The sequence below is a fragment of the Aegilops tauschii genome, chromosome 3, assembly GCF_002575655.3.
Source record: "Aegilops tauschii subsp. strangulata cultivar AL8/78 chromosome 3, Aet v6.0, whole genome shotgun sequence".
Lineage (NCBI taxonomy): Eukaryota > Viridiplantae > Streptophyta > Magnoliopsida > Poales > Poaceae > Aegilops > Aegilops tauschii.
The window spans coordinates 314,416,030-314,443,602 of record NC_053037.3 but is presented as its reverse complement, the minus strand read 5'-3'; the positions used below and the strand labels follow the sequence as shown (position 1 = coordinate 314,443,602).

Below are 27,573 nucleotides of genomic sequence, written 5' to 3'. Positions count from 1 at the left end.
ATTCAAGCTACCTTTTCATCCCCAATCTCCCGCCCTCCCCCACCTCTGGAATCTCGATTCCTACTCCAGTTCCCCCAAATCCCCCTGCTGTACTCCCTGTACTCAAGCTCACTATCATGTCGCCGGTCAACGCGGATCTCCGAGCCGGAGATCCTGAGGTCCATCCTGCCTTCGGTCGCTGCATGCTGTCGCTCAATAGTGGCATGGAGGCGCTTGACGATCAGTTTGCCGGCAAAGTGCTGATGGTAACCATCAACGGCGACCGGCCTCCCGTCTCACCGGACGACCTTGTCAAAGCTCTTGGCATTGCGCACGGCATCCAAATAAGTGACTTGCTCGTCGAAGTTTGTCCGCCACCGGCTGATTTCTTCGTCAGGTTCCGGACAACTTTCGACTTCAGTCGTGTGTTCGAATCTTCCCGGCGTTTGTTCCGCGATGGCGCGCTGGTGAGCTTTGATCGGTGGCACCCAGGATGGGGCTCGGTGTCCTCTGAGCTGGAGTTTTTAACAAAGCTTACCTTCCACGGCATGCCTCGACGTGCTTGGAACAGCGAGTCCATGAATGAGCTTATCAACGACCTTGGAGGTGAGCTCATAAGTATGTTTGTTCCTCCAGACAGCTGGGCTCTGACGGTTATGGCATGGATGAAGAAGTCGTCCACCATACCGAAGGTGATTGGTGTTGAGATACCGGTGCAGGAACCGGGGTTGTACTATTCGTCGCCACCAAGGCCGTCGCGGACCACGTTAGGGATGTACCTGTATCGAGTGTTCGTGCATGTCGAAGAAGTGGTCAATCCATCAATCGAAGTCCTGCCGCCGCCGCTAGTGCCAGGTCCGTCGACGACGTCCATTATAGGAGTCAACGTCAGACTTTCCCCGTGTTGCTCGGAACGATGGATGGCACAGGGCCTACTCCATCGCGCGACGGAGGCCACTGCTTCTTTGGGAGAAGAGCCAGGGCTGGTTGCCTGGATGTGCTCTAATTTGAGGTAACAACTGAATCTTGTCAGATACTAGTTAACTCCGAGGAAGCACTGATGTGCCAGTACATTTCATTGTGACCTGTTCTAATTTTGTACCTGAACTTTTTTTAGAAAGGGTTGTACGTCAACTTAATGTGCTAGCAGAACTTATTGTGTTGTATGTCTGTTTTCTTTGCACAACATTCAAGATATTTCCCTGTCATTGATAAAGACGATGAACCGTTATGTACGAGTTCGTTTGTTTCAACATAGCCCTACCCGTAGCGATCCACTGCTTCCATCCTGATTGTGCCGCCTGCGTGAAATTTTTGTATGCAAGTTCGGTGTGCTATGATGTTCTATATGATTGTGTCAACTATATAAGTTTTTACTGAGCATCAGCAATGCATATGGCTGGAAGATGTATTTACGAGCATCGACCGATGGGTCTCTCTCTCTCACACACACACGCGCGCGCGCGCACACACGCACACACGCACAAGTGGGACCCGTTGAATTATTTCTTTGCTCATGACAGCTTTTAATTAGGTTCAACTGTAATCTAACTTTTTTCTTAAGTTATTAAATGAGCTCAGTGACTTCAAAAAGTTGTACAGAAGCCTTGTTTGGGCCTTTCCGGCGTCGCTGAATGTGGGCTGAGTAGCCATGTTAGGTTGTACTGTACTACACAGGCCTTTTTTTTTTCAACATCAGCAATGCAACTGGGCCGACAGTTGTACACGATATCCGGGTCAACTTGTTATTCTCCGCCCCACTGCAAACTTTCCTAGGAGGTATGCATTAGGCTTAACAAGAAAATGGACTTTAAGAAATCATAAATGGGATATAATTATAATAACTGGGCAGTAACTATAAAAAAATGCACCAAACGTGTAATTAGTTTAAAAATATATTATTTTTAGAATTTAAACTTTAATTTCATTACTTGTTGCACGCGCAATATTTCGTTGGATTTTAACGTAATACAACTTTATTTTCAAATCTATTATATAATTAAAACGATAGAAAACCAACGGTGATGATTTGGCACCATAAAAGCTAAGATGTATCAACGGTGAAGATCTAAAACGGTTTTATTTTTAAGAAAAGATGTAAAACGGGTTGATATTAGGAAAGTGCACACGAGGTGTACTATAGCACGTGAATTTTTTTGCACCTGAAAAAAAACTGAAACAGACGTATACTATTGCATATAATATTAGGCAAGTGTACACGGACATATACTATTGCACGTGGAGGACTCTGAAACGGATTGCTATTGTCAAGGATATGGTCGTGTACTATTGCAAACAAAATAATTTACAGCGGACAGTCGTCCGTACAGAATTCAAACCCAGCAACCTTTGACTAATATAAAGGTTGGGGCAAACACCCCAGAACAGCCACGGAATAATAGACGCCAGAACACCCATTGAAGGGAGATCCACACAATAACATATCCACACAAATCGAAGGGGCGACATACGTCGGGACGCCCAGCACATCGAAGGACGGAAGAAGAAACGACAGAAACATCAAGTTTGGGTAATATATATAGCTTAAATCTTGAGGTCTATTTACATCTTTCCATCCCTGCATGTCTTTGCAACCTCCTTATGAACACCATGTTTTCCTGTTCATTAACCATTAGTTAGAACACTTCTTTGTAACCAAATTTCATTATTGCATTACCATATGAACCACTCCTTCTATAATTGTTTTGAAGGCAACGTCTCTGTGGCGTACACGAAGTTGAGTGAGTTAACCACAAGAGGACAGACATGGAATATTAAAGCCAAAGTAATGAGAATGTGGGACTCGATCAATCCTTCGACTGATGAACTTATAAGCATCGATATGATCTTGATGGATGAGCAGGTATTTTCTTCACATAATTAACAGTGGGGATTGTTTTATTGTTAAAATTACTACTAAGATTTTTCTTTCATTAAATTTTGAAGGGCCATACAGTTCATGCTACTATTTGGAAGAATCTAATAGACACTTACAGAGCAAAGATCAACGAGGGTTCTATATATGCTTTTAGCAATTTTAAAGTTGTAGATTCGACAAAATATCGACCAGTCAGCAATGAAATTAAAATTACTTTTTTATACAACACAAAATTAAAGGAGATGAAAGGTTCATCGGATAATTTTCCAGATTACTACTTTGAGTTTGCTAGCAAAGATACCCTACAAGAACGTCTAGAAAAAGACCAACAATGCTCAGGTATGTTGATAGTCATATTCTTACTTCCAAGTGGACAATTTAAATTTGATGTCATTTCTTGGTAGTTGTATTAATAAGCTCAAATGAATAACTTTCTAATTTTTGAAGTCTTTAATCTTCTAATTTGCAGATGCCATTGGGTTGCTTACCAAGATTAAGCCAATAGAATCAAGGATAACAAAGAAGAAAACACCTGCAGATGTACGTCAAATTGAAATTCTAATGCCAGAGTAAGTGTATCCATGTATCAACTTTTCACTAAAGGGTAAAGGCTGTTTTCTTCCACTTATATTATTATTACCATTAATTACTTTGGAATGAATTATTCAGGGGTGATAGAATCAGAGTATCATTATGGGGAAGATTAGCTCATCATTTAGTGAGGATGTAATTGGCAATCAAACAATTATTATTGTTACCTCAACAATGGTGCAAAAATTCAATGGTAAGTTGAATATGTTTACATGTCTTTTTTTCATACCAAAATAATAAATCTAACCGATTTATTGTTCATTAAATAGGTTTGTGCCTAAAGTCAACTGGCGCCACAAGATTATATACGAATCTAGATATACCCGAGACTTGGGAACTTCGTGGCAGGTATTAAGCACAATTTGTAGGTTCTGGTCATATAGAATTTCATAATATATCTTCATTTACGAACTTTTTTTATAGCCACTCCACCAAAGAAACTTTACCAAAAATGATGGAGATAGATAAAAGTACTCAAGGGACACTGGAAGATCAAATGTTTTACAGAAGGATAACCTTAAAAGAACTTACTGGAATTAGGCACGACAACCCAACAGATGAGGTAATGAATCGGAACTCTTCTAAGACATGATATTGTAGAAGCCTCCAATACCTACAGATGTATTTGACATATTTGTATGAGTGACTGCATATTCTTTAAAGAGCTATATTTTCTTCATCAACTTTCAGGACTTTGTGTTCACAACAATAGCTACAATTGATCGGTTACAAGAAAATATTCAATGGTGGTACATGTCATGCGATGTTTGCAACAAAATTGCTACGAAAGAATCACATAATTATTATTGCAAGAATTGTGATACGTATCCAGAAGGTTTAACACCTAGGTAAGCATATTCTCTTGATTTGACCATCATTATGTACTATCACATTTGCGTTACACTAACGAAATGTGATTCTAGGTATCGTATTCGGCTTCAAATTAGTGATCACAGTGCTACTACAAGTTGCACTTTATTTGATGAAGAGGCTGAAAGAATGCTCAATACATCTGTCTCATTCCTGTTGGATTCCTTAGATGGAAAATCTGAAGAAATCCCAAAGATTATACAAGAATTATGTGGACAAAGACTTATCTTTCGATTCAAACTCAACAATAAGAACCTCACTCTAGGCATGCAGAACTATGCAGTAAAGAAAATATTTGTGCCTGATGAGAAGCTTGAGAAGCGATACTTAGAGGATAAAGCTGAAGAGGTAATGGTCTATTAAACTATCAAATCTATTTAAACACCAATTATTATAGTCTTTTATAAGGAACTATTGAAGCAAGTATTTACAATTCTTGATCCATTGTGCTCAACAGGATTTGATGGATGATGAAGTGGACAACATGTTAAAACAAGAAACAAAGAAACCGAATGAGCCAGTTAAAAAGGTGATTGTATACTTCACTGTACAAGCTTTTCTTTACATAAATTCATCTCTTAATTCATCCATTTATGTGATTTTTGCAGGTACAAATCAGCAAGTGTGAACTTAGCAAAAACATATGTGAGTTGGTCCCTGTGAAAGAGGAGCCAGAAGATAAAAGAAATGGGAGTACAGTACATCAGAAGGAGCATCAACATCAAAAATCATCAACGAGTGTCGATGGTGGGAAAAGGAGGCGAAGATCTGTTGTATTATCAGACTCCGAAGATGAAGAAGTGGAAAATAGTATATCTGAAAAATTAGAAAAGGCAGTTCCCAAAAGCACCAGAAGTGTTCATGCAAAAAACAAAAAGACAAAAGTTGAACATGAAGGCTCCACAAGGATGACACGAAGTTTGACCAAAAAGACTAATGGCATCAAGACGATGTAATCATCAACTCAAAGATCAAGTACGCCAAACAAGACCCAAGAGAGGAAGGACCTTTTCCAGATTTTTTTTGGGACAGTACTTTATCCAATATCTATTATTTTAATGTATCCGAGAACTGGAATATTTAGTGTGTTTTATATATGATCAATTTGTATGAACAATATGACATTTTGTTTTCAAACAATTCAAGTATTGTATACTATTCAGAAGAGAGAATGACCAGTACATTCATTTGATCTTAATCAATTTAGCATTGCATTTGTGTGGTTGGTCAATGCTCTGATGTGCCTGCAACATTTGCTAAAACTACAATGTACTAGCATGGCCTAGAATATATGAGAACAAAAATGCTCAACAGTATTTGAAAAGATTGAGTTGGAAATCCATCTGGAATACTATGAAAAAAACTAATCAAAATCATCGACTGCGAATTGTTCCATATGAAGCCACAATGAAATTTAAAACGACGGAAAGATGGATTGAGCTTTTATCCGGGGCGTATATTATTACATCACGAACAAGCATATGATGGGGACTCACAGACTTAGGCTTAATTTTTTTCTCACTAACCCTCAAAAAATCCGACTAAAATTATTTTGCAGACAAAATGTATTTGGGCCAGACGCATACCTAGCTGAACTAGGTACTGACTAGGCAAGATAGCTGAAGGCCAAACCTGCACTGCTACTTGCCGCACTGATGCACCCAGGTTCCGCTCCTTGGTGCCTGCTGCGCCGCGCTGCTCCACGCAGGTCGATAGCTACTTGGTTCACCTCGCGAAAGCTCGCCTGTGCCGGCGTCTCCGTGCGGCCGCCGGCGGCGCCACCGCATCCTTGGCGCAAGAGCGGATCCAGTGAGAATCTTAGCCCAGCAGGTCGCCGGAAGCAATCGATTTGCTCATCCGAAGAATATCCTTTTGGAAGGAACTGTGTGGAAGAGGAATAATCCATTGATATGAAGTGTGAGAAGATAATAAGCGGCGTAGCAGGAACGATTTTTTTATTTTATTTGGACAGCACTGCAGCAGGAGAGTTGAAGTGCGAATAAAATACAGTACATTTTTAGGGGCGCTAGACAGCTTTCTGACAGTCAAGCACAAGCCCAAATTAGCTCATTAATCAGAAGTTGCTGGTGTAGGACTAACTATTAGTCGTTGCTCAAAAAAAACTACTATTTATTCAAGCTAAATTTCCTTTAAAGACAATCCGTACTATACTGTCCGATTTTGACTCACTACATGATTCCTAATCCTACACGCCTAGGAAAACATCTAACCATATCATTATATAAAGTGCATCATATCACGTCCTACTAGCACAACAAGCCTCATCGCCGACTGACCCGTCTTCTCAAATTCGAAGCAACTCGACGACTAAGCAGGCAAAGGTTCCATGGTATTATATATCTTCCTCTCTTTAATCTGTGCATTATTTTAGCTTCCTTATCAGCCAACATATTCTCATAGAACCTTTGTCCTCAGGTGATCTACATTAGTCAAATTGCTAGGTCATAGTCTCAGAAAACAAACAAGAGGTATAGTCACATACACTCATCCCTCTGCTTATATCACATAATCATCATTCAACCATAATTTTACAAGACAGACATTCATAAATGACCCATGATGCACTTCCTCAATAGCTACTTTTTCATGATGTCGGGAAGATCAAACACACGAGACGGCCGACAAATTGAAGGTATGGCAACAACTTCAGCAACTTGCATCCAATATACGCCGGCGACACCCAAACGAACAAAGGCACAAAGAAACGTCCAACGAACTGAAGACACAACATCAGCACCATCAGCCTCAGGTAATATCCCCATGCAATTCTTCATGTGTGTGCCTGCATTTTGATCTCAGCTCAACATTGCGTCAAAACTCTTCTCATACTGAACTATAAAGCTCTTTTTTTTCATGCATCCTAACACTACCATGATAATAATGTGAAAGCTACAAAAAGAGCAACACGGTTGAACAATTATTGATTTATAGTTCCCTACCAGATAAACAACATTAATCTCCAGATGTACTGTATGTGACAATGTCCATTAGTAGTCTCTTATATCACCAAATGCACTTGCATGCTGCAAAGGCAAAACACTATTAAGTACTCTCTCTGTAGAGACATATAAGAGTGTTTAGATCACTACTTTAGTAATCTAAACGCTCTTATATTTCTTTACGGAGGGAGTACAACATAAATCATATTACATGATACTATGTTAAGAAGACTATACGCACTGACGAAATCACATTTGCAGATATGAGAGTCCAACATACGTTAGACCCAGCAGCTCACCAGACAAAAAGAAAGAAAGAACAACCTCTAAACTCAAGGAGTACAAAGCGGACAAGGACTGCAGAGGGAAGAAGAAATGCAAACACAGAGGCTCCTAAACGATTGAGAAAGGCTAATGCTGAAGAAGATAGGGAATTGAAGCGTGCCAGAAGCGAAACCAACAAAAACAACACTAGAGACAATGTTGGAGACAACAACAGAACCAGAACCTCGACAAGTGCTAATAGAAAGCCATGGAACTTCGGAAGGCCAACATACAAATGCCAATATTGCAAAGCATTGCTATGGTGTGAAGAAAGATTAAATTCAAACAAAGGAACTACGACACCCTCTTTTGGAATATGCTGCAAACAAGGGAAAATCGATCTGCCGCCACTAAGAGGACCTCCACCATACCTTAGAAACCTCTTAAGAAGTGAAGGGCAGGATTCGGTAAACTTCAAAGAAAATATAAGGTCATACAACTCAATGTTTTCATTCACATCGATAGGAGGAGCTGTGGACAAGGAAATAAACACTCGCAAAGGACCTTATGTTTTTCGTTTGCATGGACAAAACTACCACCATATCGGAACTCTTTTGCCTCAAGGTACAGACAAACCTCGGTTTGCACAGCTATACATATATAATACCGAAAATGAGGTGGAAAACAAGATAAGTGCATCAAGACGCAATGATAATAAATCAACAGTGGACCCCAACATCGTCAAAGAACTGAAAATAATGCTCGACGACAACAACATCCTCGCAAAAACATTCAGAATGGCAAGAGATAGATTCCAAGAAGGAGACTACCATGATTACACACTTCGGATACTAGGCAAAAGGAACGGAACACACAACCTTCCATCCGCATCTGAAGTTGCAGCATTGGTAGTAAGAGATCCAACCGGAGAGAGTGAAGGACGTGACATTGTTGTTGAGTACAAAAATATGGAGCCACAAAGGATATCAGAGATCCACCCGAAATTCATGTCCATGCAATATCCGTTGTTGTTCCCATATGGAGAAGACGGTTTTAAACTTGAGATACCCTACAAGAAAACAAAAGGAGGTACAAACAGCAGGAAATACGTAATGTTGTTGGACTACTATGCATTCTACCTACAACAACGTCCTGATCAAGGAATGTTACTGCTCAAGTCCGGGCATTTGTCACTGCAATTTTGGGTGGATGTATACACATGTATCGAGCAAAATAGACTAAACTGGATCCGACACAATCAAGGAAAGCTACGAACTGAACTTTACAGTGGATTGCAGGATGCGATTGAGCGAGGGGACACAAGAATAGAGCAAGTTGGAAAGAGGATAATTGTGCCTTCATCTTTTACAGGTGGTAGAAGAAACAAGGCACAATATTTGCAAGATGCCTTTGCAATATGCCGTTGGGCTGGATACCCAGACCTATTTATAACATTCACATGCAACGCAAAGTGGCCTGAGATCCAATACATGCTAGATGAAGCGGGAGGTGGCCAAAAGCCAGCCGATCGGCCAGATATTGTGGACAGAGTATTTATGATCAAACTAAAGGAGCTAATGAGAGACATAAAAGAAAAGAAATACTTTGGAGAAACAGTTGCAAGTAAGTCCCATTGACTATCAATCTTTACTCTTTCTTGCATCATCTTATAGTCCGTCAGACTCTTGCTCTTTAGAAACATGCATCATCTTATACTCCGTCAGATTCTAGCTCTTTAGTAACATGCATTCCAATTTTAGCTAAATCTGACAAACCATTAATCAACTGCAGTCATCTACACAATAGAATTCCAGAAGAGAGGACTCCCGCATGCCCACATACTAATATTTTTTAAGGACAAAGACAAGTACCCGGAACCATCGCAAATCGACAAAATAATAAGCGCTGAGATCCCAAACAAGGATGAGGATCCAGAGGCATTTGAAGCTGTTGAGAACTTCATGATGCATGGCCCGTGTGGAGAGGCTAAGAAAAATTCACCATGCATGGTGGACCATAGATGCACCAAGCATTTCCCAAAAAGATACAATGTCAGCACTACCATTGACGAGGACGGATTTCCAGTATATAAAAGGAGGGATGACGGAAGGCAGATCAAAAAGGGAGGGGTGATGCTCGACAACAGATTTGTCGTGCCATACAACCGGGACCTTCTGGTCAAGTATCAAGCTCACATAAATGTCGAGTGGTGCAATAGGTCCAGATCAATCAAGTACCTATTTAAGTATATCCATAAAGATGACGACCATGTTACAGCCTTGCTCAAGGAAAGGGGCACGGCAAACGAAACTGACGAGATCAAGAAATACCTAGAGATGAGATACATATCAACATCAGAAGCATGCTGGAGGATATTTCAGTTTGATCTTCAGTATCGCAATCCAGCAGTTGAGAGGCTACCTTTCCATCTTGAAAATGAGCAACAAGTCATTTTTCCAGACTCCACTGATCTTGAAAAGATAGTAACAAGGGACGGATCTAAAATGACCAAGTTCACTCAGTGGATGGAGGCAAATAAAATATACGAGCTAGGAAAAAGATTGACTTACGCAGACTTCCCTACAAAGTTTGTATGGAAAAGCGAAACAAAATGTTGGCAGAAGCGAAAAAGGGACTATGCAATTGGAAGAATCTACTATGCACATCCCGCAAGTGGCGAGAGATATCATATGAGGATGCTTCTAAACACCAAGAAAGGATGCACATCATTTGAGGACATTAGGACCGTTGATGGAGTCATTCACCCAACATACAAATCAGCATGCCAAGCCCTCGGATTTCTCGATGATGACACCGAGTGGATTGACTGTATCAATGAAGCATCAAGTTGGGCATCCGGAACACGACTGCGTCAGTTATTCACCACCATATTGTCCCACTGCGAAGTCACAAACCCAAAGGTATTGTGGGATTCAACATGGGAGGCGTTGTGTGAAGATATGCAATACAAAAGAAGGACTATTCTAAACTTTCCAACACTTCGGCTTACAAACACACAGAAGAAAGCATATGGTCTGATTGAGATAGAAAAACTGATGAGGCAAGTAGGAAAGTCACTAAAGGACTATCCAGACATAGAACTACCAAATGCCGCAGAGCTAGAAGAACTTGGGAACAGACTAATAAACGAAGAGGTCAACTACGACATGGACAAACTCAAGGATGAGCACAAAATCATACTAAACAATCTTAACCAAGACCAGAAAACGGCCTATGATGCAATAATGGAGTCAGTCGACAAAGGCCTAGGAAAGCAGATATTTGTCGAAGGGTACGGTGGCACAGGAAAAACCTATCTATGGAAAGCAATAACGACAAAGCTAAGATCAGAGGGGAAGATAGTGCTTGCGGTAGCATCATGTGGCATTGCAGCGTTGCTTCTCCAAGGTGGAAGAACGGCACACTCAAGGTTCCGTTTTCCACTTAATATCACTGAAGAATCAACGTGTGAAATAAAACAAGGCTCGCATTTGGCTGAACTGCTAAAGAAGACCTCACTTATATTGTGGGACGAGGCTCCTATGGCAAACAAACACTGCTTCGAGGCACTAGACAAAAGCCTTAGAGATATTCTAAGGTTCACTAATGAAAACAGCGATGAAAAGCCATTTGGTGGGATGACAGTTATACTAGGAGGCGACTTCAGACAAATCCTGCCAGTTATAACCAAAGGAAGGAGAGAGCAGATAGTAAATGCTTCAATCAAAAGGTCATATCTGTGGAAACACTTTGAAATATTTGAGTTAACACAAAACATGCGGCTGAAGTGTCTGTCAGATGATCCAATACAAAAGCAAAAGGTTGCTGAATTTGCAGAGTGGATACTACAGATTGGCGATGGGAAAACAACATCAGATGAAGGAGAGGATTGGATAAAAATACCAAAAGACCTACTGCTAGAGAAAGGAGAAAATCGTAAACAAATCGTCAAAAGCATATACCCAAATTTGCTGCAAAAATACCGTGAGCGGGATTACCTAGAAGAAAGAGCAATACTATGTCCAAGAAATGATACAGTCAAGGAGATAAATGACCACATAATGAGCCAAATACAAGGTGAAGAGGTGACATACCTAAGCCTGGACACAGTGTGCAAGGCAACGACAAATACCAACATCATGATGAACATGCAGCCTACTGAGTTCCTCAACACCTTAACGTCCCCAGGAATACCAGACCATAAGTTAAAACTGAAGGTGGGTTTGCCGGTCATGCTCCTACGCAACATCAACCAAGCAGCAGGCTTATGCAACGGTACAAGAATGACAATTACACAACTTGGAAACAAATACATCGAGACACAAATAATCACAGGAACACATGTCGGCGATAAGGTATACATACCTCGAATCATCATGTCACCAAGCGACTCAAAATGGCCATTCGTGCTGAAAAGAAGGCAATATCCATTATCAGTGTGCTTCGCAATGACAATAAACAAGAGCCAAGGTCAGTCCTTAAACAAGGTAGGCATATATTTGCCTAAGCAAGTGTTCTGCCATGGACAACTATATGTGGCACTATCAAGAGTGACAAACAAGGAAGGATTGAAGGTGCTGATTGATGACGAAGAGTGTCCAACCGAAGATGTCGCAAAGAATATTGTTTACAAAGAGATTTTTTAATTGATAGTGCAGTTCCTCAAGTCATTAGACAATTCATGTATAATTACATAGTCACAGACAACCTTACCATACATTTTGAACAACACATTTACTTGGTTGGCATATTGAATTTTTAAATAGTTATTAATCCATAGATATATATGTTTGATCTTTCTTTAAAATATTAAATTTAAAATTAGTTATTTATCCTTGAATATTTTTAACACAAAAAATATCGCAGCAGATGAAACAATGAAATCACTAATGGATTCCACCTACAATAAGCTTTTCGTAATCTCCCACATTATAGCCACGACCCACAACTAAAATATATTCACGGTTAATCTCAAAATCCAAATCTTTTAAAAACGTTCTATAGAAAGTTCACCGATTAATTCCCCTAAATAGCCATTACTAATCTCTCACAATCTAACACTCACATCTCTCTCACGAATAGTTTCCGATTCCCCAAATCTCCTCAATTTGTGTCTCTAAAAACATAGGCATTAGCCTCCTCAAGCGAATAAATGTATGCGTACATATGGATCTTTAATCTTTCAATAAAATATATAAATTTTTGTTCATCGGTTCTGTATCCGTGAACTAACTCTATCATGTTTGTACACATAAGTTCTTTCTACATTAATATTTCTATAAACTTAGAAGTAATTTCTGAGAGCAAAAAATACAGATCGTACCTTTTTCATTTGGCAATGGATGTCAACTCTACTGAATATACCATCATCTCTCTCATACCACATCCAGAAGATCACGATACCAACTCTAATCCCTCTAATGAATAGTCCCCAATTCTCAATCTCTTTTCTATCAGATCCAAGAAAACGTTCCTGCAGCAAGGAGATTTAAATATCTTCTTTACTAAATCTTGAGCGTGGTTGTGGCATGGAGATTTTACCCAACAATTACTAATCTGGGATGACATTTACCTCATGTGAGATGCACGAAAATTAGGGATTTTACCTGTGAAGGGCTGAAGGCTCCCTCAAATCCATTCAGAAAAAGAGATCGGGAGAGACGCTGCGGCATACATCTTCCATCCGCTGAAGCTATGGTTGGCGGCGGTACGCAGCCGAGCCAGCGACGAGCGCATGCGCTGGTGCTGCCACTGAAAAGCAGGGGAGAAGAGCTGCGCTAGAGGCCTTCTTGGTTCGACCATTTACAAAATTAAGGCTGTGCTAAAAAATGAACAAAAGGAGCACGGTTTCTTGACGATATTTTGGTCCAGTCTTTTTCTAGACGATATTTTGGTACAGTCTAAGAATAGAGTACGCATGGAATCAACTTCACACATAGCCGTACAGTTCCATATAAAAGAATACTTCTAAGCTTCTATTCTCTCTGTTCGTAAATATAAATCTTTTAAAAATTCCAATATGAACTATATACAGAGCAAAATAAGTGAATGTATACTCTAAGATATGTCTATATATACATCTGTATGTAGTCTGTATTCAAATCTCTATAAAAGACTTATATTTAGGAACGGAGGGAGTAAAAGACAATCACAAAAAAGTTTAAATCTATCATGCATAATTTTCATGAAATGAACAAAATGAATACATGAATAGAAAGGGCATTTCCTTTCAATAGTTTTTATGTTAGCTAAATGGTTCGATTTTGAATTCTATATAAAAAATATTTTTTAATACAATACAGACGCAGACACTCATACATCACACATACACTCACTCCTATGAAGGCAGGCAAGCACACCCTACGAGTGGATTAAAGAGACTAAGTCAGCTCATCAGCAATAGTGTCAAGTCAAGGATTTGAACGCCAATAAGCTGGAAAGACCATTGTACTCCTAACTATATAACCATAGGCCGGTTCGCAACAAAAACACAATACTTAATACTCCCTCCGTCCCAAAATAAGTGACTTAACTTTGTATTAACTTTAGTACAAAGTTAGTGTAAAATTGAATCACTTATTTTGGGACGGAGGGAGTACCTTCTAACACACACTCACAAATACAATAAAAATCTTTTAAAATAAATCTATCATATATAATTTTCATATAATGGAAAAAATTAGCACATACAAAAAAATTATTTCATGCTAAAATATTTAATGAATGCTGAAATATCACATCATAATGTCAAATGCACAAATAAAGTCAAAAATCCAAGCCAATATAATCATAAATAAATAGTCTAGCCGCGCAAATGCGCGGGTAGCTCCACTAGTTATACTTAATCTGATTAAAAATTTCGGATAAAAATATTTCGGATCCCATAAAAATGTGGAAATTTTTTTAAAATTCTGTTTTGAGCGGTTGGTTGAAATTATTAATCATTGTCCTAGCTAGAAAATGGGTTGTACTTTTAACAAACTGTAAATGGCATGTAGTAAATTCCATTAGAATTAAAAAATGGGTTGTACATTCTTACAAATCGCAAATGGGCTATATGTTCTCTGCCACACACTTGTGGGCCTTCTAAGTTGATGCGTCCCCTAAAAAAACTAAGTTGACGCGTATGCAAGGCTTTGTCAATAACACACGGTTCTGGCAGCTATGGCCGTTGGATGTCCATCCAACGGATGTCGTGCTTCTTCTTCAATCTCGGATATTCTTGCTTCAGCCGCCCAAAAAATGATTCCTCCCCCTGACATCTGGGGCGCACCATTTCGGAGGCTGACCTGTGGGCCTACTAAGTTGACGCGTACCAAGGGCTTTGTCAACTTAGTCAATATAAACGATTCTAGCTGCAGTGACCGTACGATGTCCATCCAACGGCCGTAGTGCTTCTTCAACCTCTGGTCTTCTTACTCCAGCCGCCCAAAGCAGCGCCGGTCGTGCCGCCTGCTCCTGCCTCCCGTGGCCGGCTGTGCTACCGCGGAGGCCTCACCGCCCCCTACTACTCCCACCACTGGCCAAGCCATCCCTCCACTCACCCACACCCCCTGTTATTCTGCGGCGACGGCAGCCTCACACGACAGCCGAACCAGTGAACGCTCGTACTCCTCTCCGCGTGGGCATCCACTGTCGCGTCTTCCCCGGCTCCGCGCCGTCCCCTTCCTAGGCCTCGGCGTCGTCCACCGCCCTGGTGCTCTCGGCGCGGCGTGGTCAACGTGGTCAAGGAACGGCTTTCATCGGACGTGGACTGTACATGAAGAGGCTGACAGCTGGGTCCACGACGGCAGCAAGGAAGTGCCTCCTTATTACGCGGAAAATAATGATTCCTCCCCCTGACAGCAGGGACCCACCGGACGGGCCACCGTATTTCGTGAAAAAATGTTCCCCCCTGACTGCTGGGAACCACCGGATGGGCCAGCGTATTGCGTGAAAAAACGTTCCCCCGCTGTCAGCTCGGACCCACCGGAAGTGCCTCCTTATTACGCACACAAAAATGAATACTCCCCCTGCTGGTTGGGACCCACCTTGGTGGGAGCCTGACTTGTGGGCCTACTAAGTTGACGGGGACGGAGTGCTTTGTCAACTTAGTCAATATGAACGATTCTAGCTCCAGTGACCGTACGATGTCCATCCAACAGCCGTAGTGCTTCTTCAACCTCTTGTCTTGTTGCTCCAGCCGCCCAAAGCAGTGCCGGTCGTGCCGCATGCTCCTGCCTCCCGTGGCCGGCTGTGCTACCGCGGAGGCCTCACCGCCCCCTACTATTCCCACCGCTGGCCAGGCCATCCCTCTACTCACCCACACCCCCTGTTATTCTGCGGCGACGGTACCCTCACACCGCAGCGAACCAGTGAACCCTCGTACTCCTCTACGCGTGGGCATCCACTGCCGAGTCTTCCCCGACTCCACGTCGTCCCCTTCCTAGGCCTCGCCGTCGTCCACCGCCCTGGTGCTCTCGGCGCGGCGTGGTGAACGTGATCAAGGAACGGCTTCCATCGGACGTGAACTGTACGTGGAGAGACTGACAGCTGGGTCCACGGCCGCAGCAAGGACGTACCTCCTTATTACGCGCAAAATAATTATTCCTCCACTGACAGCGGGGACCCACCGGACGGGCCACCGTATTTCGCGAAATAAACGTTTCCCCCTGACTGCTGGGACCCACCAGCTACATCTTCGCACGCAAGGAAGTGCGTCTGGGCAAAAAAAACGATTCGCCCCCTGACTACTGGGACCCACCAGCTACATCTTCGCACGCAAGGAAGTGCCTGACAGTCGAGACCCACCTGGTCGAAGCATACGTAGCGTTGTCATTCTGGTCGCGAACGTGTCCGTACATACTGGTCGATGTAGAGGCGCGCACCTGTCATAGTAGAGGCGCGCACGTAGCATGTACACGTACGTACAGCGGCCAGTGTGCAAGAAAGAAAATACGGCCACGTACGTACATACGGGCAGGGTCTCGAACGCCTACTCGCGCATACGTACGGCCAGGGCTCGTGTACATGTCCGGGTCGAAACAGAGAAAATTGTGTCGTCGTCGTGTTCATGGGGAGCCAACCGGCTGGGCCGGAACGGAATGCGTCGTCGTATTCATCGGGAGGGCTTGGACGGAACAGCCGATGGAAACGAGGCCTGGCGTACCGCAGAACGGAGGAAACGGCCTTGTGTTCGACCGGCCACGGTTGAAACGGGATCCTGTTCACCGGGAGGGGTCCGGTGTACCGCAAAACGGAGGAAACATACCTCCTACGGTCGAAACGGAGGTCCTGTTGATCGGGAGGGGTGTGGCGTACCGCAAAACAGAGGAAACGGACTTGTGTTGGAGCGCTACGGTCGAAACGGGGGTCCTGTTCATCGGGAGGGGTGTGGCGTACCGCAAAATGGGACTCCACGGGGTACTGTTCATCTCCACCGTCGACCCCCTCCAGCCTCCACGGGCTACTGTTCATCCACCGTCGACCTCCTCCAGCCTCCACCTGCGACTGTTCATCCACGGGCTCTTGTTCATCCAGCCTCCACCGTGCGCTACTCCATCGGCTACTGTTCAACCAGCCCTCTCCACAGGCTCCTGTTCAACCACCCCTCCACGGGCTACTGTTCATCCAGCCCTCCACCGTCTACTGTTCATCCTGCCCTCCACGGGGTGGTCCTATTCATCCAGCCCTCCATGGGGTCCTGTTCATCCAGCCCCAACCGGCTCGATCGATCGGGGTCCTGTTCATCTAGAGGCAACACCACGGTGTCCTGTTCATCCACCCCCACCGGGAACTGTTCATCCAAACCCCCCAGCAACGCTTACTGTTCATCTAGAGGCAGCATCGATCGGCTTCAGTTAGCAGCAGTAGCGAAGGAATCGCTCGATCGGGTTCAGTTAACAGCCATCGATCGATCGCTCGGGTTCAGTAACGCGTAGCCTGCAGTGCAATCGCTCGGGTTCAGTTAGAGCCCAACGCCTCGCTCGGGTTCAGTTAGAGCCCAACGCCTCGCACCCACGCGCGTGCGTGTATGAGAGAAACGCGCATCGCTCGGCCCCGACCACCCACCGTAACCGGGAACACCCCGTTATTTTCCTCGCCCTCGCTTCTACCACGGTTTTTTCCGTCATGGACGGCCCAAAGAATGTCATGCAGCTGCGTCTCCGGCCCGCCCAGGACGAAAAGCCCATTTTCTGTCATGATTTTTTGTCATAGAAGTAGGACCCCACCACATCTATGATGATACCATGTTTTGTCACAATTATTGTCATAGAAGTGTCATAAGTATGACGGAAAAAAAGTTCGTTCGGCCCAAAATGTCACGGATGTGTCTTTTTTTTGTAGTGTGAAGGCTAGAAAATAGATTGAGAAGCAACAACCCAAAAGGCGAAAACGGTCATTAACGTGCATTGAACATAAATAACATTGAATAATGCACCACAAGTAGCATATAATATCATTGCATAACTATTGACTTTACGTGCAAACATAGGGAATCACAAACCTTGACACCAATATTCTTACTAAAGCATAATTACTCACCAACATGACTCAGATATCACTATCTCCATATCGCAAAACCATTGCAAGAAATCAAGTTTATAATATCCAATGATCTTCATAAAAGTTTTTATTGTATCCCCCTTGGATATCTATCACTTTGGGACCAAATTCATATCTCGTGCAAATTACCATTACTATTATTCTTAACTCTCAAAAAAGATCTAAGTGAAGCATGAGAGCATAAATATTTCTTAAAAAAATTCAACTCTCAAAATAATATAAGTGAAGCATGAGAACATATTTCTTTAAAAAAAACTTCCAACTCTCAAAATAATATAAGTGAAGCAAGAGAGTTTATTTCTTTAAAATATAACCATCGCCTTGCTCAAAAATATATAAGTGAAGTACTAGAGCAACTGCCTAGCTCAAATGATTTAAGTGAAGCACATAGAGTATTCTAGCAAATCATGATATGCGTGTGGCTCTCTAAAACAAGTGTGTTCAGCAAGGATGATTGTGACAAACTAAAAATAAAAACAAAGCAAAGACTCATATAATACAAGATACTCCAAGCAAAACTCATGATATGTGACGAATAAAAATATAGCTCCAAGTAAAATTACCGATGGTCGTTAGAAGAAAGAGGAGATGTCTTCCGGGGCATCCCCAAGCTTAGTTGATTAGTTCTCCTTGAATAATAATTTGGGGTGCCATGGGGCATCCCCAAGCTTAGGCTCTTTTCACTCCTTATTCCTTCATCCATTGTGATCTTACCCAAAACTTGAAAACTTCAATCACACTAAACTTAACAAAACCTTCGTGAGATCCGTTAGTATAACAAAGCAAATCACCACTCTAAGTACTGTTGCAAACCCATACATATTTTATTTTTGCATTATAACTAATGTATTCTAAGTTTACCATGGCTTATCCCCCCCCCCCCGATACAATCCATAGATTCATCAAAATAAGCACACAATGCAACCAAAACAGAATCTGTCAAAAAAGAATAGTCTATAGCAATCTGAACTTTGACCATACGTTTGTAACTCCAAAAATTGTGAAAAACTATGACATCGTGGGAAATTTGTATATTAATCATGTGTAAAAAATTCAGAATTTTATCAAGCTCGGGCAAATTTTAACAATTCTTCTACTCGGCGTAAAAGTTTCTGTTAATGCACAGAATCAAATCAACTACCACCCAAATCATCCCAAAGGCTTTACTTGGCACAAACACTAATTGACACACTAAAACACAATCATACAGTAGCATAACTATATATTTATTTAAAAACATAAAGGAAAACAAAAAGTTAAAAGATAACTATTGGTTGCCTCCCAACAAGCGCTATCGTTTTACGCCCCTAGCTAGGCATAATGCATAGTCAAGTGTTGGCATCTTTGGTTTTAGTTCCATAGGTGGCCCTCATGATTGACCCATATGGTGGCTTAATTCTAGTTCTAGGGAAGTGTTCCATACCCTTCTTTAACGGAAACTGGAATTTAATATTCCCTTCTTTCATGTCAATGATGATACCTATAGTTTGTAAAAACGGTCTACCAAGTATGATGGGGCAAGACGGATTGCAATCAATGTCAAGCACAATAAAATCGGCACATAATTCCTATTGCCAAGAATAAGAACATCATTAATTCTACCCAAAGGTTTTTTTAATAGTAGAATCCGCCAAGTGCAAATTAAGAGAACATTCATCCATATTGGTAAAACCTAGCACGTCACATAGAGATTTCAGAATTGTTGAAACACTAGCACCAAAATCACATAAAGCATTGCATTCATAATTTTTAATCTTGACTTTAATGGTGGGTTCCTATTCATCATATAATTTTCTAGGAATTGAAATCTCTAGTTCTAACTTCTCTTCTAAGGCTTTCATCATCGCTTCTATAATATGTTTGGTAAAAGCTTTGTTTTGTTCATAGGAATTGGGTGAATTTAGTATGGATTGCAAAAAATAAATACACTCAATCAAAGAGCAACTATCATAATTAAAATCTTTGTAATCCAAAAGAGTGGGCACATCACCAGTTAAAGTTTTTACCTCGCCAAACCCACTTTTAGCAATTTTTTCATCAAGATTTTCGCCCTTCGCATCATGGGGACGCCTTCTAACTAAAGTTGACTCTTCTTCGGTCCCCTTATCATCAATTTTAACATTACTAATTAAACAATAAATCACTAGAAGAAACACCAATCATTTTAATCTCTTCATCATTACTACGAAAGAAACCGACAGGAGTCGCTTTTTCTAAAAATTCTTCTTTAGCTCTAAGCGTAGCAGTTCTTTTCTTACTTTCATCCATAGAGACATACAAGGCTTTAATTGATTCATTAATATCAACCTTGGGTGGCAAAATTTTAGTCTTAAGATTTTCCACGTCATGAATAATTCTATTGATGCTCCTAGACATATCATTAAGTTCACTCATTTTTTCCTCTATCGTAGTGTTGAAAACTTTAGCATTGATAAATTATTTAATATTACTTTCAAGATCAGAGGGCATCCTATTATTTTTGTTGTCAGAATTACCATAGGAATTGCCATAATTATTAGAGGACATTCCAGGAAACGGCCTAGGATTAAAATTACCTCTATAAGCATTACTATTAAAATTGTTTCGCGAGACAAAATTCACATCTACGAGATCATTATTTTGCTCAATCAAAGTGGACAAAGGCACATCATTAGGATCAATAGGAGCATTTTTACTAGCAACCAATTTCATAAGAGCATCAACTTTATCACTCAAAGTACTAATTTCTTCAACATAATTCACTTTTTTACTAGTAGGTCCTCTTTTAGTATGCCATTGTGAATAATTTGCCATAATATTATCAAGCAATTTAGTAGATTCCCCAAAGTAATCTCCATAAAAGTACCACCCACGATAGAATCTAAAATATTTCTAGAAACAAAATTCAATCCCGCATAAAAAAATTGTATGATCATCCACAAATTTAAACCATGAGTAGGGCCATTTCTTATCATCAATTTCATTCTTTCCCAAGATTGGGCAACATGTTCATGCTCAAGTTGCTTGAAATTCATAATTTGATTTCTAAGGGAAATACTTTTCACGGGGGAATATACTTAGTAATGAAAGGATCTTTGCACTTGTCCCAAGAATCAATACTATTTCATGGCAAAGATGAAAACCAAAATTTTGCATGATCCCGCAAAGAGAATGAGAATAATTTTAATTTCACAATATCATTGTCCACATCATTTTTCTTTTGCATATCACACAATTCCACAGAAGTGTTTAGATGGACGCGGCATCCTCATTAGGATTACTGGATTTTTTTCCTTTCATAACAAGATTCAACAAAGCGACATTAATATCATAAGACTCCGCACTAACGGCGGTAGGAGCAATAGGAGTACTAATAAAATCATTATTATTACTATTGAAAAAAATCACACAATTTTGTATTTTCTTGAGACATCGTAACTACGCAAACAAGATCACAAGCAAACAAAAGATCAAACATGAAAAACGCAAACAGAAAATATTTTTGTAAAAACTTTTTAGAAGTGGGGGAGATGAAAACGAGAGGAAAATGGCAAATAAAGTAAATGCAAGGAGATGAAAGTTTATGCGTAGGTACTTGATAGATGTTGATGATGTCTTCCCGGCAATTGGGACAAAAATTCTTCTTGCTACCTATGAGCTACGTTGGGATTTCCCCGAAGAGGAGAGGATGATGCAGTACAGTAGAGATAAGTATTTCCCTCAGTTATGAAACCAAGGTTATCAATCCAGTAGGAGAACTAAGCAACACTATGTAAACAACACCTGCACACAAACAACAAATACTTGCAACCCAACATGTAGAGGGGCTGTCAATCCCTCAACGGTTACGAGCAAGATTAAATTGTATAGGTTTTGATAGATAGATCTGATAAAAATACAAAATAAATACAAGAAAATTGCAGCAAGTTACTTTAAGTTTTAATATATGATAGAAAATAGACTCGGGGGCCATAGTTTTCACTAGAGGCTTCTCTCGAGAAAATAGCATATGGTGGGTAAACAAATTACTGTTGGGCAATTGACAGAAAAGCAAATAATTATGACGATATCCAAGGCAATGATCATGTATATAGGCATCACGTACAAGATTAGTAGACCGAAACGATTATGCATCTACTCCAACTCCACACATCGACCGCTATCAAGCATGCATCTAGAGTATTAAGTTCATAAAGAACGGAGTAACTCCTTAAGAAAGATGACATGATGTAGACAAAGTAAACTCACGCATGAATAAACCCCATCTTTTTATCCTTAATGGCAACAATACAAATACGTGTCGTGTCCCTTTCTATCACTGGGATTGAGCACCGCAAGATCGAACCCATCACAAAGCACCACTTCCCATGGAAAGATAAATTAATCTAGTTGGCCAAACCAAACCAATAAACTAGAGAAGAAATACGAGGCCATAACAATCATGCATAAAAGAGTTCAGAGAAAACTCAAATAATATTCATGGATAGATTTGATCATAAACTCACAATTCATCGGATCCCAACAAACACACCGCAAAAAGTGATTACATCAAATAGATCTCCAAGAACACCAAGGAGAACATTGTATTGAAGATCAAAAAGAGAGAAGAAGCCATCTAGCTACTAACTATGGACCCATAGGTCTGTGGTAAACTACTCACGCGTCATCGGAGGGGCAACAAGGATGATGAAGAACCCCTCCGTTATCGTTTCCCCCTCTGGCAGAGTGCCGGAAAAGGCCTCTAGATGGGATCTCGTAGTTCTGGAACTTGCGGCGGCGGAAAAGTATTTCGTGGACTCCCTGGTAGGTTTTGTGATTTTAGGGTATTTATAGAGGCGGAGGTAGGTCAAATGGAGGACTGTGGGCCCCACTACCCACCAGGGCGCACCAGAGGCCCCTGGCGTGCCCTAGTGCTTAGTGGGCCACTCCTTCGTCTTCCCGTGGCCTCCAAAATCTTCCAGGGTCTCTTATTGCCAAAAAATAAATCTCCAAAAAAATTCATGGCATTTGGACTTCGTTTGGTACTGATATTTTGCAAACTCAAAAACAAGCAAAACACAACAACTGGCACTGGGCACTAAGTTAGTAGGTTAGTCCCAAAAAATGATATAAAGTTGCTTGTAAATGTATATAAAAATCCAAGATTGATAATATAATGGCATGGAACAATCAAAAATTATAGATACATTGGAGACATATCACGCCCTTGGCGGAGTTGTTGTAGAGCGGAACCACCCTCTTTGACAGGTGAAATTCGCAGCCTTTATTAAAAAGCTGTCAGATGAGCAAGTAGTGCTCCATCACCGACAAGTTGTTATCGGACCCAGGATGCAGCGCATTGAATCCTCCCATGCCCTTCGGCCTCCTCTGTGCTGCAGCGGGGCGATCCGGCGACGGGTGAAATCTCCCCCCACCATTTCTATGGTCAGCCCGACCGTCTTAAGGGTGTAGATCCTATACAACGCCATCCTAGTTTGGCGTCGCTGGGCCCGGCATTGCTCCAAGTTTTCCCCTTCCCAATCCATTGAGTCCGGAGGCAGCAGAAGGGAGGAATCTCCTCTTGATGGCCTTGCTTGATCCAACACTAATCTGCCCTCCACTCGTTCCACTTGGTGTGCAGCTTGCCGTCAACATAGTGCTCCTTCATCCGCATTCTTGGAATCCAAGTAACACTGCCAGAGAGAGCGTCGTTCTCAATCTGAGGAATGAAGAAGTGCCAGAATAGGTCAAGATTGGGTGTTATCCCCAGGAAGTTTTCACCCAGGTGTGCGTACATGGACATGCAGGTGATAGCATTGGGAGCGAAATCCAGCAAGTGAAATCCGTAGGACTGCATGACCTCTACAAAGAAATCTGAGAAAGACGGGCAGAGCCCGCCATAGAAATACCCGAAAAGAAGTCAAACTGGTTGTCCGCTAGATCAGGCGACCCCGAGAGGACTTCTGTAGCCGAATGATTTTTGGTCTTGCTCGACCAGACATACGAATATCTTGTGGTCTGACCATCGGTCGTTAGCACCGGCAGGAAGATGGCATTCTCCCGCTGCTGTTTCTCCCTCTCGAGCTTCTTCTTATCCGCCTCTGGGTCCATTGCCTTCTTTGCTCTTTTCAGGGCCATGGAGAATGCAGAGATGGGGGATTGAGGAATGGCACAGTGAAGCGGCGGCGAAAAGGGGTAGATTGCTCTGTTCTTGTGCAAGGAAGAAGACGAATGGGGTGGCTGCTAGATTGGGAGCGAAAAGGGTAAATGAGAAGTGCCCTCGTGGTTTCCTTTTTATGGGGAAGGCGCGGAGGCTGGCTCTTTTCCATCCTACGTGGCTGCGCTTTTCAAGTGCACTACCCCTGACAGCCGTTTCGTTCCACCTCTCCCACGTTTCGCATTTAATGCGCATCATGGGGGCATGGTAAGAGAGAAGATTGCCACATTTATCACCTGCCACATGTGCTTGTGCACTATTTGGGCCTAGCCCAACGACGCCTCGCATACGTGTACGGCCTAGGCCCGGGGGCTCCTGTCGGTGTACTAAAATAGGGGTCCTTTAGTACCCCAAAATTGTGCACATGCAGTGATACGTATCCAACGTATCTATAATGTATGAAGTATTCATGCCATGTTTACAACAATTTTATATGGTTTTGGTATGATTTGGATGGAACTAACCTGGACTGACGTTGTTTTCAGTAGAACTACCGTGGTGTTGTTTTTTGTGCAGAAATAAAAGTTCTCCAAATGCAACAAAACATTTTGACGATTTTTTTGGAACAAAAGAGGCATTAGAAACTTTGTGGGAGGACCAGAAGAGCCACGAGGTGGGCACAACCCACCAGGGCGCGCCAGAGGGGCCTGGCTTGCCCCGGTGGGTTGTGGTCTCATGTCACTTGAAGCTATGTCGGTATTTCCCCAAAGAGGAAGGGATGATGCAGCACAACGGCGGTAGGTATTTCCCTCAGATATGAAACCAAGGTTATCGAACCAGTAGGAGAACTAAGCAACACAACGTAAACAACCCCTGCACACAAATAACAACACCTCACAACCCGACGTGTTAAAGGGGTTGTCAATCCCTTTCAGGTAACGGCGCCTCAAATTGCGTGTGGACGGGAGAAAGTTGTAATAAATTGAATAAATAGATCGCAAATAAAATAAAGTGCAGCAAAGTATTTTTGTATTTTTTTGGTTTAATAGTTCTGAATAAAAATAGCAAATAAAATAGATCGCGAAGCAAATATATGAGAAAGAAGACCCGGGGGCCGTAGGTTTCACTAGTGGCTTCTCTTGAGAAAAATAGCAAACGATGGGTAAAAATATTACTGTTGGGCAATTGATAGAACTTCAAATAATCATGACGATATCCAGGCAATGATCATTACATAGGCATCACATCCAAGATTATTAGACCGACTCCTGCCTGCATCTACTACTATTACTCCACACATCGACCGCTATCCAGCATGCATCTAGTGTATTAAGTTCATGGAAAATGGAGTAATGCAATAAGAACGATGACGTGATGTAGACAAGATTTATCTATGTAGAGATAGACCCCATCGTTTTATCCTTAGTAGCAACGATACATACGTGTCGTTTCCCTTTCTGTCACTGGGATCAAGCACCGTAAGATCGAACCCACTACGGGCACCTCTTCCCATTGCAAGATAAATAGATCAAGTTGGCCAAACAAACCCAAATATCGGAGAAGAAATACGAAGCTATAAGAGATCATGCATATAAGGGATCAAAGAAACTCAAATAACTTTCATGGATATAAAAAGATATAACTGATCATAAACTCAAAGTTCATCAGATCCCAACAAACACACCGCAAAAAGAGTTACATCATATGGATCTCCAAGAGACCATTGTATTGAGAATTCAGCGAGAGAGAGGAAGCCATCTAGCTACTAACTACGGACCCGAAGGTCTACAAAGAACTACTCACGCATCATCGGAGAGGCACCAATGGAGGTGGTGAACCCCATCCGAGATGGTTCTAGATTGGATCTGGTGGTTCCGGACTCTACGGCGACTGGATGAATATTTCATCGACTCCCCTAGGGTTCTGGGACTTTTGGGGTATTTATAGAGCAAAGAGGCGGTCCGGGGGCACCCGAGGTGGGCACAACCAACCAGGGCACGCCTGGGCCTCCTGGCGCGCCCTGGTGGGTTGTCCCCTCCTCGGGACTTTCCCCAGGTGCAACCAGGGCCCAAATATCTTCCTTCTGGTCCATAAAAAATCTCTGTAAAGTTTCGTGGCATTTGGACTCCGTCTGATATTGATTTCCTGCGATGTAAAAAACATGCAAAAAAACAACAAGTGGCACTTGGCACTATGTCAATAGGTTAGTACCAAAAAATGATATAAAATGACTATAAAATGATTGTAAAACATCCAAGATTGATAATAAAACAGCATGGAACAATGAAAAATTATAGATACGTTGGAGACGTATCAGCATCCCCAAGCTTAACTCCTGCTCGTCCTTGAGTAGGTAAGTGATAAAAATAGAATTTTTGATGTGGAGTGTTGTTTATCATGTCATATCATATTCTTTTCTTTATAGCATGGACATTTGGACTTTTATGTGATTCAAAGCAATAGTCTAGTTTTGACATAATAATTTAGATACTCAAGCATATCAACAAGCAACCATGTCTTTCAAAATATCAATGCTAAAATAAGTTATCCCTAGCCCATCATGCTCAAACATTGATCCATTCATGAAACACACTCGAACATTAGCTACACCCAATACTTAAGTACGATTATATTGCCTCTTAGTTGGTGCTTTTGTAAGAGAAGATGGAGACTCAAGTTCAAAAATAAAAATTGCATAAAGTAAAAGAAAGGCCCTTCGCAGAGGGAAGTAGGGATTTGTAGAGGTGCGAGAGCTCAAAGTGAAAAATTAGAGATAAAAACATTTTGGGAGGTGTATCCATCCCACCAACGAAAACGACTTAGAGTTCCGAACACTTTCCATGCTAGATATGCCATAGGCGGTTCCCAAACAGAAAATAAAGTTTATTCCTTTTTCCACCATTCTTTCACTTTCCATGGCTAGTTGTATCCACGGTTGCCCTCCATACCAACACTTTCCAAGGAATTTATTATTTGATAACATAAAGTAAATTCATTTTTGCATTTCGGATTGGGCATCCCTAAAACCTTTGCCTTACTCTAGTGCAATGACAAGTGAATAAACACTCATCATGGGAATAACACATCCAGCATTGAAAATATTAGTCACCCGTCACCGCTCCACGAGCGAAACAAACACACAAAAGAGAAGTTTATGTTGAAAATTAGAGATGGCACATGCAAATTTGCTTAGAATGGCAAAAGAATACCGCATATAGATAGATATAGTGGACTCATGTGGCAAAACTGGTTTAAAGGAATTTGGATGCACAAGTTGTGATCATACTTGGTGCAAAATGAAGGCTAGCAAAAAGATTGAGAAGCGACCAACCAAGAAACGAATAATCTCATAAGCAAGCATTAAGCATAAT

General features: G+C 41.6%; 1 protein-coding gene and 1 long non-coding RNA gene across 4 annotated transcripts; one reads left to right on the top strand and one right to left on the bottom strand.

The window, feature by feature from the left end:
* Positions 1-2,222: 2,222 nt before the first annotated feature.
* Positions 2,223-13,414, bottom strand: LOC141042395 (uncharacterized). Of its 3 annotated transcripts, XR_012204969.1 has the most exons (8): positions 13,149-13,414; positions 12,866-13,015; positions 11,908-11,951; positions 11,637-11,780; positions 7,279-7,362; positions 5,951-7,121; positions 3,980-4,061; positions 2,223-2,597 (listed from the first exon to the last, which is right to left on the bottom strand). It is a non-coding gene; the product is annotated as an uncharacterized lncRNA (long non-coding RNA). The 3 variants fall into 3 exon arrangements; XR_012204968.1 differs by having other exon boundaries at positions 5,951-7,362; XR_012204970.1 differs by lacking the exon at positions 7,279-7,362.
* On the top strand, positions 7,360-11,630 carry LOC109770759 (uncharacterized; the record flags this gene model as incomplete). The annotated part of the gene is made up of 1 exon (XM_073510454.1): positions 7,360-11,630. A coding segment is annotated over exon 1 (2,127 nt), but the record flags the coding sequence as incomplete, so codon positions are not given.
* Positions 13,415-27,573: the final 14,159 nt, after the last annotated feature.